Source organism: Oncorhynchus gorbuscha, linkage group LG22, assembly GCF_021184085.1.
Source record: "Oncorhynchus gorbuscha isolate QuinsamMale2020 ecotype Even-year linkage group LG22, OgorEven_v1.0, whole genome shotgun sequence".
In the NCBI taxonomy this organism is placed as follows: Eukaryota; Metazoa; Chordata; class Actinopteri; order Salmoniformes; family Salmonidae; genus Oncorhynchus; species Oncorhynchus gorbuscha.
The window spans coordinates 43,557,114-43,569,177 of NC_060194.1; the positions used below are offsets into that span (position 1 = coordinate 43,557,114).

The 12,064-nt window shown below is 43.6% G+C and overlaps 1 protein-coding gene across 5 annotated transcripts in view; it reads left to right on the forward strand.

Moving 5' to 3' along the window:
* LOC124010229 (ran-binding protein 3-like) overlaps positions 1–12,064 on the forward strand; it is a 28,709-nt gene that overhangs the window by 12,997 nt on the left and 3,648 nt on the right. For 4 of the 5 annotated variants that reach the window (XM_046322670.1, XM_046322671.1, XM_046322672.1 and 1 more), the window contains exons 8-15: positions 13–102; positions 269–360; positions 744–819; positions 1,263–1,362; positions 1,528–1,652; positions 6,590–6,710; positions 9,312–9,454; positions 10,513–10,693. In XM_046322670.1, coding sequence (XP_046178626.1) covers positions 13–102; positions 269–360; positions 744–819; positions 1,263–1,362; positions 1,528–1,652; positions 6,590–6,710; positions 9,312–9,454; positions 10,513–10,693 — 928 coding nt within the window. The remainder of the gene's footprint in view (positions 1–12; positions 103–268; positions 361–743; positions 820–1,262; positions 1,363–1,527; positions 1,653–6,589; positions 6,711–9,311; positions 9,455–10,512; positions 10,694–12,064) is intronic. The other variant, XM_046322674.1, reaches the window with a different exon arrangement.

Sequence of the window (12,064 nt, forward strand, 5' to 3'; positions counted from 1 at the left end):
TGTTTCATCTAGAAATGTGACAAAGAGGAGGATGGGATGAGGGACGACTGTCCTGCAGAGTCCTCTTTCGTGTTTGGACAAAATATCAAAGACAGAGCAAAGGTTCATATTTTTGTAGGATGCTGATAGCCTATTTAGTGAATTAAATAAGTGTGTTTTCAATATTTTATTCATTTTTTAAAATCACTTTCTCAAATGAAGTGGGTTATGATCTCAATTTCTTTGGTAACCTCTCTCTATTCCTCTGTCTGTCTCTCTCCGTCTCTAGTTGGAAGATAGCTCTAAAGACGGCAAGTTGTTACCCCTGGCCTCTCAGAAGGAGGGAACTAACTATTTCTTAGAGTACATTGCCACCCCCAGGTAATGCAGTGTCCTCAAGAGTAGAAATACTCTTGAGACCACTTTATACTCTTTTTCACTATTGTGAAGGTTGAACTTATAATGCTCGTAATATTATGGTTTCAGCTACCTTAGTGTTTTTAGAAGCGGTAATTGTAAGTTGCACTGGATAACTCTGCTAAATGACTGACGTACTGATAATAACTTCACCCACGAAGCATCGTTACCCATCGCTCCACAAAAGCCGTGGCCCTTGCAGAGCAAGGGGAACTACTACTTCAAGGTCTCAGAGCAAGTGACGTCACCGATTGAAACGCTATTTAGCGCGAACACCGCTAACTAAGCTAGCCATTTCACATCCGTTACACTCACCCCCCTTTTGACCTTCCTCCTTTTCCTTCCAGTTCAAAGAACGCCGCAAACAATACGGACAAGGGGGCCAAATTTGTCTTCGGGCAGAACATGTCAGAGAGGGTTCTGGTGAGTGGAGACTGTTTTAGCGGGTGGTGTTGTCCTTCGGGCCATAACAGACAGTAGAGCTGGTGGGGGAGATCGAAACCCAAATCGATACAGCTCCATGAGAAATGGATCAACCTGGAACTGTTATGAAAAACGTGTAGCAAATCCAATCATGCAGGACAATGTGTTTTTGAATTGGGACTAGAAAATCACACGTATATTATGAGTGACCTTATCAGGGGTGGACTTTATTATTGCACTGTTGAGACACTGGTTGACTGGCCGCCTCCTGTGAGGTTGACTGGCCGCCTCCTGTGAGGTTGACTGGCCGCCTCCTGTGAGGTTGACTGGCCGCCTCCTGTGAGGTTGACTGGCCGCCTCCTGTGAGGTTGACTGGCCGCCTCCTGTGAGGTTGACTGGCCGCCTCCTGTGAGGTTGACTGGCTATGTACTATGTGTTTTCAGAGTCCTCCTAGAGGAGGTGAGGCATCAGAAGAGGACTGTAAAGACCTACCGGCTCCCCCTGTGTCTGAACCGTCCTCAAAGGAAAACACACCAGAGAAGGGTAAGAGAGAGACACATACACACACACACACGTCTCGCAGTATTAATCTTGAGACTGGCTTTCTCTATCTTCACTACAGACTAGTGCTGGCCCCAGTGTGTTAATTAGTGTGTGTGTGTGTGTGTGTGTGTGTGTGTGTGTGTGTGTGTGTGTGTGTGTTCCCAGGTAACAACGTGACAGAGTCACTGGAGGAGTCTGCAGCAGCGTACACCAAAGCCACAGCCAAGAAGTGTATCTTAGAGAAAGTAGACGTCAAAACTGGAGAGGAATCAGAAAGTAACGTTTTACAGGTCGGTGGCTCGTCTCTATTGCTGACTATGTTGGAATACATCAAGGTGCATAGTCTTAAATAAACAGAGTAAAACTATTGGACCACTTGGGAAAACTCAAACCAAGTTTATTCACTCAATGGGACAAACGGCTAAACAGACAGACATATTTACATAAGCACTTGGTCCTAGGTTTACATAAACCTTCATCCTATGCATATTTACATAAGCACTTAGCATAGGATGAAGGTTTTATGTAATCCTAGGACCCGTCTCTCCTCCTTACACATCTGGACAGCCAATAGATCTCTGCTGCTAGACAGGACTTTAATGATGCCCGTTCTCTCGTTCTTCATCTGACCTGACCTCGAGGCCCAAATTCCTCACTCCTCTCTAACTCACGGCTGGCCTGTTGACTTGTACCAGACTCTTCTCCTTTCCACAGGATACCTGATGTCTAACAATAACATGTTCTGACGGAATGGAAAACGTGCTACATTCCCCTTTCTCTCTTAGTGACCTGAAATACGGATATTTCATATTTTCAAGTTTAGTAGTCAGAACCCATCAATAGTCACTAGGATCAGTTTTCAGATCATAATGTATTAGATTAGATGGACAGGGAGGCGCTGATCTAGGATAATGTATTAGAGGAGCTGATCAAGGATAATGTATTAGATTACATGGACAGGGAGGAGCTCGTCTTGGATAATGTATTAGATTACATGGACAGGGAGGAGCTGATCTAGGATAATGCATTAGATTACATGGACAGGGAGGAGCTCATCTTGGATAATGTATTAGATTACATGGACCGGGAGGAGCTGATCTAGGATAATGCATTAGATTACATGGACAGGGAGGAGCTGATCTAGGATAATGCATTAGATTACATGGACAGGGAGGAGCTGATCTAGGATAATGTATTAGATTACATGGACATGGAGGAGCTCATTTGGGATAATGTATTAGATTACACGGACAGGGAGGAGCTGATCTAGGATAATGCATTAGATTACATGGACAGGGAGGAGCTCATGTAGGATAATGTATTAGAGGAGCTGATCTAGGATAATGTATTAGATTACATGGACAGGGAGGAGCTGATCTAGGATAATGCATTAGATTACATGGACAGGGAGGAGCTCATTTAGGATAATGTATTAGAGGAGCTGGTCTAGGATAATGTATTAGATGGACAGGGAGGAGCTGGTCTAGGTTAATGTATTAGATGGACAGGGAGGAGCTGATCTAGAGCGGTACTCACACTCTGAGACACTTGATACTCACACTCTGAGACACTTGATACATACACCCCGCCGATCAGTAATGTGTGGAGACAAAATCAGCAAGCCCTTTTTTGAGGAGAAATATCTTAATTTTCTTTATACATAATTTCTGCTAAATATACATTTTACATACATGGTACTTTTGTTATATAAAGCAGTCACATAATAACAATAATACATTACCAAACATAAACTCTTTAATCCCACCCCTCAGCCCACCCCACCTATCACCATAGACCTCAGCACTTTAATCCCGCCCCTCAGCCCACCCCACCTATCACCATAGACCTCAACTCTTTAATCCCACCCCCTCAGCCCATCCCACCTATCACCATAGACCTAAGCTCTTTAATCCCACCCCCTCAGCCACTCTCAGTCCATCCCACCTATCACAATAGACCTCAGCTCTTCAATCCCACCCCCTCAGCCACTCTCAGCCCATCCCGTCTATCACCATAGACCACCCCTCAGCCTCTCAGCCTATCCCACCTATCACCATAGACCACCCTCGTCTAGTTTCCATGTGCCATATTTTTTTTTTTCTGTGAAGTTTTACAAACATTTTGAACCTTTCTAATCGTATAGTATCCACAGATTGTGAACTAAAGATTAACCTTTTGTACGAGTATGTATTGACTATCGCTTTCCAAAACGGCTAAATCTAAATAACTTAATATCTTTGTTGTACAGGGTTTAAACACTGTTTCCCATGCTTGTTCAATGAACCATAAACAATGAACATGCATCTGTGGAACAGTCATTAAGACACTAACAGCTTCCAGACAGTAGGCATTTAAGGTCAGTTATGAACACTTAGGACACTAAAGAGGCCTTTCTACTGACTCTGAAAAACATCAAAAGAAAGATGCACAGGGTCCCTGCTCATCTGCCTGAACGTGCCTTAGGCATGCTGCAAGAAGGCATGAGAACTACAGATGTAGCCTGGGCAATAAATTGCAATGTCCGTATGTGAGACTGTGAAAACAAGGCTACAGGGGGAGACAGGATGGACAGTTGATCCTCCTCACAGTGGCAGACCACGTGTAACAACACCTGCACAGAATCAGTACATCCGAACATCACACCTGCGGGACAGGTACAGGATGGCAACAACAACAGCCCGAGTTACACCAGGAATGCACAATCCCTCCATCAGTGCTCAGACTGTCCGCAATAGGCTAAGTGAGGCTGGACCGAGGGCTGGTAGGCCTGTTGTAAGGCAGGTCCTCACCACACATCACTGGCAACAATGTTGCCTATGGGCACAAACCCACCGTCGCTGGACCAGACAGGACTGGCAAAAAGTGCTCTTCACTGACGAGTCGCGGTTTTGTCTCACAAGGGGTGATGGTCGGATTTGCGTTTATCGTCAAAGGAATGAGCGTTACACTGAGGCCTGTACTCTGGAGCGGGATCGATTTTGGAGGTGGAGGGTCCGTCATGGTCTGGGGAGGTGTATCACAGCATCATCGGACTGAGCTTGTTGTCATTGCAGGCAATCTCAACGCTGTGCATTACAGGGAAGACATCCTCCCACGTGTGGTACCCTTCCTGCAGGCTCATCCTGACATGACCCTCCAGCATGACAATGCCACCAGCCATACTGCTCGTTCTGTGTGTGATTTCCTGCAAGACAGGAATGTCAGTGTTCTGCCATGGCCAGAGGAGAGCCCGGATCTCAATCCCATTGACCTGGATTGGAGGGTGAGGGCTAGGGCCATTCCCCCTTCAGAAATGTCCTGGAACTTGCAGGTGTCTTGGTGGAAGAGTGGGGTAACATATCACATCAAAATCTGGTGCAGTCCATGCGGAGGAGATGCAGCACTTAATGCAGCTGGTGGCCACACCAGATACTGACTGTTACTTTTGATTTTGATCCTCCCCTTTGTTCAGGGACACATTATTCCATTTCTGTTAGTCACATGTCTGTGGAACTTGTTCAGTTTGTGTCTGTTGTTGAATCTTGTTCAAATATTTGGATGAACACATGTTTGCTGAAAATACATGCAGTTGACAGTGAGAGGACATTTCTTTTTACTTCCTAACCGACCACAGTTATTGGGATTGAACATTCCAAAAACGATTGAAGGAATACAATGACTTCCTAACCGACCACTGTCATTGAACATTCCAAAAAGGATTGAAGGAATACAATAACTTCCTAACCGACCAAAGTCATTTGGATTGAACATTCCAAAAAGGATTGAAGGAATACAATAGAAACTAACAACCAACTGATTGCAGCATTACCACAAACATGGAGGCAGCAAGTTCCCTACCTTCTCCCTTTTCCACTTGCCACCTCCATGTTTGTGGTAATGCTGCAATCAGTTGGTTGTTAGTTTCTATTGAACAGATATTCCCATATATTTTCGATAGCTGCATATGTGACACAGCTCCACTGTTTCTATTGTTAGGCTCTTATTTTTTAGAGTAAATAACTCCCAGACATTAGAGAAGCTTAACCAAGTTTAATTAGTTTATTTCTGCCCAAAGGTTATTTTACAGCTGTAATTCAGACCGCCAAACATTTCTCACAATCATAGGTGTGTATATATATATCCCACTTAAGACACTCCTCCTCTCCAATCCTTACATCTTATGGTTCCACAGGAACCTTATAACTCCCTTCAGGGGATCTGACCTCACCACCTGACCTCCTCCCCTCCTTCACCTAATCCACAGATGTCCATCTGCCTCCCCTATAGCAATCCTTTGATCTCCTCCCGTCCACGCAGCACATTCCACAGCCACTCTTGTCTTTCTACAGATCTCACTTCTTTATATACTATGCATCTCATCTATCATGTCTTTTAATATCTCAATGTTAAAAATGTTGAATCCAACACTATTCATAATATCATTAGTAAATATAATAAAGTATGTAAAAAAAATATATAAAAAAAAGTTTTAATAAATCAGTATTTGAGTTTAACCATAACATTTGATGTAATATTTGTTCTATAATTTTTCTGGAGGATAACTGAAATTGTACCCAGCTTTGTACGGCTTGTTTAAGAAAGGGTGATACTTTAAACAACATTTCATTTTCAATTAGTCGGCAATGAGAGGTTGTAATCTGTATGAAGGTAAAAAGGACATTTTTGAACAAAGGATGATTCTTCCTTAAACCCAAAATGGTTCTCCAGTAAATTATTAAGTGTAATTTATGTATGAGTGAAGCTTTTAGTGAGCGGTTTAAAGCTTTAATATTTAATAATTTATATATATATATATAACTGTAGCTCAGTTGGTAGAGCATGGCGCTTGTAACGCCAGGGTAGTGGATTTCGATCCCCGGGACCACCCTTACGTAGAATGTATGCACACATGACTGTAAGTCGCTTTGGATAAAAGCGTCTGCTAAATGGCATATATATATATATATATATATTTATTATTATTTTAACTAGGCAAGTCAGTTAAGAACAAATTCTTATTTACAATGACAGCCTACCCCAGAAAAACTCGGGCGACACTGGGCCAATTGTGCGCCACACTATGGGACTCCCAATCACATCCAGATGTGATAGGGGCTGGATAAATAAGCACATTTTAATTTTGTTTAGCATTCCAAATAAAATGAAATAGTTTTTTTTCTCATATGATTTTAAAAAACGAGTCGTCTGGGGTATTTGTTGATTTGCTGTTTTTGTTGTCCCTCTTCAGGTCCAGTGCAAGTTGTTTGTGTTTGACATGACAGCCCAGTCGTGGATAGAGCGAGGTCGAGGGCTGCTCAGGCTTAATGACATGGCATCTACAGATGACGGATCATTACAGTCACGCCTAGGTAGGTACACGAACGCACAAACCTGTACACATTCATGAATGGTTGTTTGTCTCAGTAACTTACAGGATAACTTACAATGTCTTCCTAACCGACCAGTCATTGAACATTGTTTTTAGAAATGCTTGGTAATTTATTGAAAATGGAAAACAGAAATATCTCATTTACATACAGTACCGTTTCAAGGTTTGGACACCTACAAATTCCAGGGTTTTTATTAATTTATTAATTGTAAAATAATATTGAAGACAAATAACATACATGGAATCATGTAGTAACCAAAAAGTGTTAAACAAATCAAAATATATATTTTATATTTGAGATTCTTCAAAGTAGCCACCCTTTGCCTTGATGACAACTTTGTACACTTTGTACAAATCAAATTTGATTTGTCACATACACATGGTTAGCAGATGTTAATGCGAGTGTAGCGAAATGCTTGTGCTTCTAGTTCCGACAATGCAGTAATAACCAACAAGTAATCTAACTAACAATTCCAAAACTACTGTCTTATACACAGTGTAAGGGGATAAGGAATATGTACATAAATATATATGAATGAGTGATGGTACAGAGCAGCATAGGCAAGATACAGTAGATGGTATCGAGTAGAGTATATACATATGAGATGAGTATGTAAACAAAGTGGCATAGTTAAAGTGGCTAGTGATACATGTATTACATAAGGATGCAGTGGATGATATAGAGTACAGTATATACGTATGCATATGAGATTAATAATATAGGGTATGTAACATTTATATAAGGTAGCATTGTTTAAAGTGGCTAGTGATATATTTTACATTTCCCATAAATTCCCATTATTAAAGTGGCTGGAGTTGAGTCAGTGTCAGTGTGTTGGCAGCAGCCACTCAATGTTAGTGGTGGCTGTTTAATAGTCTGATGGCCTTGAGATAGAAGCTGTTTTTCAGTCTCTCGGTCCCAGCTTTGATGCACCTGTACTGACCTCGCCTTCTGGATGATAGCGGGGTGAACAGGCAGTGGCTCGGGTGGTTGTTGTCCTTGATGATCTTTATGGCCTTCCTGTAACATCGGGTGGTGTAGGTGTCCTGGAGGGCAGGTAGTTTGCCCCCGGTGATGCGTTGTGCAGACCTCACTACCCTCTGGAGAGCCTTACAGTTGTGGGCGGAGCAGTTGCCGTACCAGGCGGTGATACAGCCCGCCAGGATGCTCTCGATTGTGCATCTGTAGAAGTTTGTGAGTGCTTTTGGTGACAAGCCGAATTTCTTCAGCCTCCTGAGGTTGAAGAGGCGCTGCTGCGCCTTCTTCACGATGCTGTCTGTGTGAGTGGACCAATTCAGTTTGTCTGTGATGTGTATGCCGAGGAACTTAAAACTCTCTGCACTCTTGACATTCTCTCAACCAGCTTCAAGAGGTAGTCACCTGGAATGATGTTCAATTAATAACAGGTGTGCCTTAATTTGTGGAATTTCTTTCCTTAATGCATTTGAGCCAATCAGTTGTGTTGTGACAAGGTAGGGGTGGTATGCAGAAAATGGCCTGTAACCTAACGAAATGTGGAAAACGGTCAAGGGGTCTGAATACTTTCCGAATGCACTGTATATGTGTTCCTCAGTGATCCGTCAAATTATCCTGTGTATATAGCAATCAATAAAATGTATTTATGAAGCCCTTTTTAAATCAGCAGATATCTCAAAGTGCTGTACAGAAACTCAGCCTAAAACCCCAAACGGCAAGCAATACAGATGTAGAAGTGCGGTGGCTAGGGAAAACTTCCTAGGAAGGCAGGGACCTAGAAAGAAACCTAGAGAGGAACCAGGCTCTGAGGTGTGGGGCAGTCCTCTTCTGGCTGTGCCGGGTGGAGATTAGAAGAGTACATTGCCAATTTAAAGGCCAGATTGTTCTTCAAGATGTTCAAACGTTCATAGATGACCAGCAGGATCAAATAATAATCAGTGGTTGTAGAGGGTGCAGCAGGTCAGTACCTCAGGAGTAAATGACAGTTGGCTTTTCATATCCAAGCATTCAGAGGTCGAGACCGCTGGTGCGGTAGAGAGTCGAAAACAGTAGTTCTGGGACAGGTAGCACGTCCAGTGAACAGGTCAGGGTTCCATAGCCGCAGGCAGAACAGTTGAAACTGGAGCAGCAGCACGACCAGGTGGACTGGGTACAGCAAGGAGTCAATCAGACCAGGTAGTCCTGAGGCATGATCCTAGAGCTTAAGTCCTCTGGGAGAGTGGGAAAGAATTAGAGGGTTCACACAGGAAACCAGATAATGCAGGAGAATTACACCAGATATAACAGACTGACCCTAGCCCCCCCGGCACATAGACTATTGCAGCATAGATACTGAGACGGTGGGTTGGGGGACACAGTGGCCCTGTCCTGACGTTTCCCCCAGACAGGGCCAACCAGGCAGGATATAACCCCACCCACTTTGCCAAAAACAGCCCCCACACCACTAGACGGATATCAACAGTTACTACCCTGAGACCAGGCTGCGTATAGCCCACAAAGATGTCTTCCACACTGTGTTCCCCAGTGAGCTGGCTGTAACTACCCTGTGTATCTGTGTTCCCCAGTGAGCTGGCTGTAACTACCCTGTGTATCTGTGTTCCCCAGTGATGCGGACCCAGGGCAGTTTAAGGTTGATCCTGAACACCAAGCTGTGGCCCCAGATGCAGGTGGACAAGGCCAGCGAGAAGAGTGTCCGCGTCACCGCCATGGACACAGAGGACCAGGGGGTCAAAGTGTTCCTAATATCGGTACGACACCATCCCCTAGCCTGCATCACACATACAGCACCATCCCCTAGTCTGCCTCATTTTATGGTCATCACACATACAGCACCATCCCCTAGCCTGCCTCATTTTATGGTCATCACACATACAGCACCATCCCCTAGCCTGCATCATGTTATGGTCATCACACATACAGCACCATCCCCTAGCCTGCATCACGCATACAGCACCATCCCCTAGCCTGCCTCATTTTATGGTCATCACACATACAGCACCATCCCCTAGCCTGCATCACACATACAGCACCATCCCCTAGTCTGCATCACACATACAGCACCATCCCCTAGTCTGCATCACGCATACAGCACCATCCCCTAGCCTGCATCACGCATACAGCACCATCCCCTGTAGTGGGCGTGGCCAATGGTGCAGTTTTAGGGGCCCTATTGGCTGCTGAGACGATATTGCTTTTTTTACAGCAAATTTCCTGCAATTCTACACGTTTTGCAATGGCTGCTGCAGTGTATGAGTGATTCAAACATAACAAAGTCAATGGGAGCCCCCCCCATGCCATGGCATTCTCCCTGACTATCTAGTTTTTATTCCAGTGCTTGTTAGATCTCAAAGATGACCTTGCTACATTATCTTTCCCACATACTTTTGTATCTTGTTTTAGTCATTTAAGTTCACACTGAGAACTTTTTACCGTCCGGGAAAATGTAAATAAAACAATTAGAAAATTAGAACTGCGTCACTGCTAAATGCATATACGGTAAACAATGGTGTCTGTCGAATGTTGTTTATCTCTTGTCTTTGTGGTCCCTTATGGATCTGGCCATAAATCTCCACCCAGCACAGCTGGAAGAGGACTGACTACCCCTCAGAGCCAGGTTCCTCTGTAGGTTTCTTCCTAGGTTCCTGCCTTTTTCTAGGAAGTTCCTAGCCACTGTTCTTCTGCGTTGCTCACTCTTTGGTGTTTTTGGCTGGGTAATCAGTAAAGCACTTTGTGATGACTGCTAATGTAAAAAAAGGGCTTTATAAAATAAATGTGATTTTTAATTGTTTTATTTGTTGGTTATCAGGCTAGTTCTAAGGACACAGGTCAGCTCGCTGCAGCGCTGCACCATCGTATCCTGGCCTTGAAGAGCCGTGCGGACCAAGAGCCCCATGAGGCCTCGGCTACAGACTGCGTCCCTGAGGCTGACCTGCCCCACTCTGAGGGGGACAGCGATGAGGAAGACCAGGTCAACAACACAGCAGCAGGTCTGTACCTTTCCCATTCTGCAAAATATGCAGGTACAAAAAACTGGCACATTCTGGTGTTTGACTCAACCATCTGAAGTTGGAGCTGAGCCAATCAGAGGACTGGTTTCTTCCCTCCAGCGTGATGGCAGCACCCCGCATTGCCCCCCTCCCTGTAGTCATGGTTTCCTTCCTCCAGCTGGATGGCAGCTCTCTTGTTTGCTGACATCAATGATGTGTGAGGGGGAAAAAAGGTGAACGAACTGATTGCCAAATACATTTTCCAAAATTGTATCTAAGTCGGGCGCACAACCACTTTCTTAATTGTCTACTTAGCTAAGGCGTCATTACGACGAAGGTAATTAGCTACAGCGTTTAGTCAACTAAAATAACACTTTCTTACCCGCGCATGCTTTGATCTCCGCAACGGTAGTAGGCGGGAGCGCATTGACGAGCAAGGAAACGTGTGTGTGTGTGTGTGTGTGGTGCTGACAGGAAGCGGACAGGGCAGAGAGCTTTTCCGCTAATACCGTCGTTAACGTAACGCTATGTTGGACTGTTAACGATTAGTAGGCCTATGTTAATTAAACAGTTCTTGATCTGTAGGCAGCTAAGTAGTGATAATAGTCAGTTCACCAATGACAACAAGGCATATTGAATACTAGGTAGCCTAGTAGTCAGACCTAACTTGGAGGATTATGTCAGGGATGGAGATCAGCAACAAGCTCATATAGGTCTAGTTCACTTGTTTCATATTACCAAATAGCCTACAGTAAACTAGACTACTACATTGCATCCAGTAATTGAATTATTCTGAATTTTCTCCCCAAACAAAATTTTTAAAAGTCTGTTTACATTTTCACTAGACTATCCACATAGACACCTATTCGTTAGAAAAATCATTACTCCTAAATTGAACCTAGAAACATTTGCAAATGTCATTGAGACCATCTCCATTTCATTTAGGATAAAACTTCTGTGTTAGCTACATTGTTTGATATCATTTAAGATCTAGGTTTCAGGAAATGGCATTTACTGGTTAAAAATAAATAAATCTAAATGCTCGGACTTCCTGAGGGAGAAGTTAACTTTGGGAAAGACGTGCCGCTAGCGGAACACCTCGACAACATCCGGTGAAATTGCAGAGCGCGAAATTCAAACTACAGTATTATAAATATTTAACTTTCATAAAATCACAAGTGTAACACATCAAAATAAAGCTTAACTTCTTGTCAATCCAGCCGCTGTGTCAGATTTAAAAAAGGCTTTACGGGGAAAGCAAAAAATGCAATTATCTGAGAACAGCGACCCGCATACAAAACCATTGAAAACTAAAGTCCGAAATAGCGATATAATAAAAGCCTTACCTTTGATCTTCTTCTGTTGGCACTC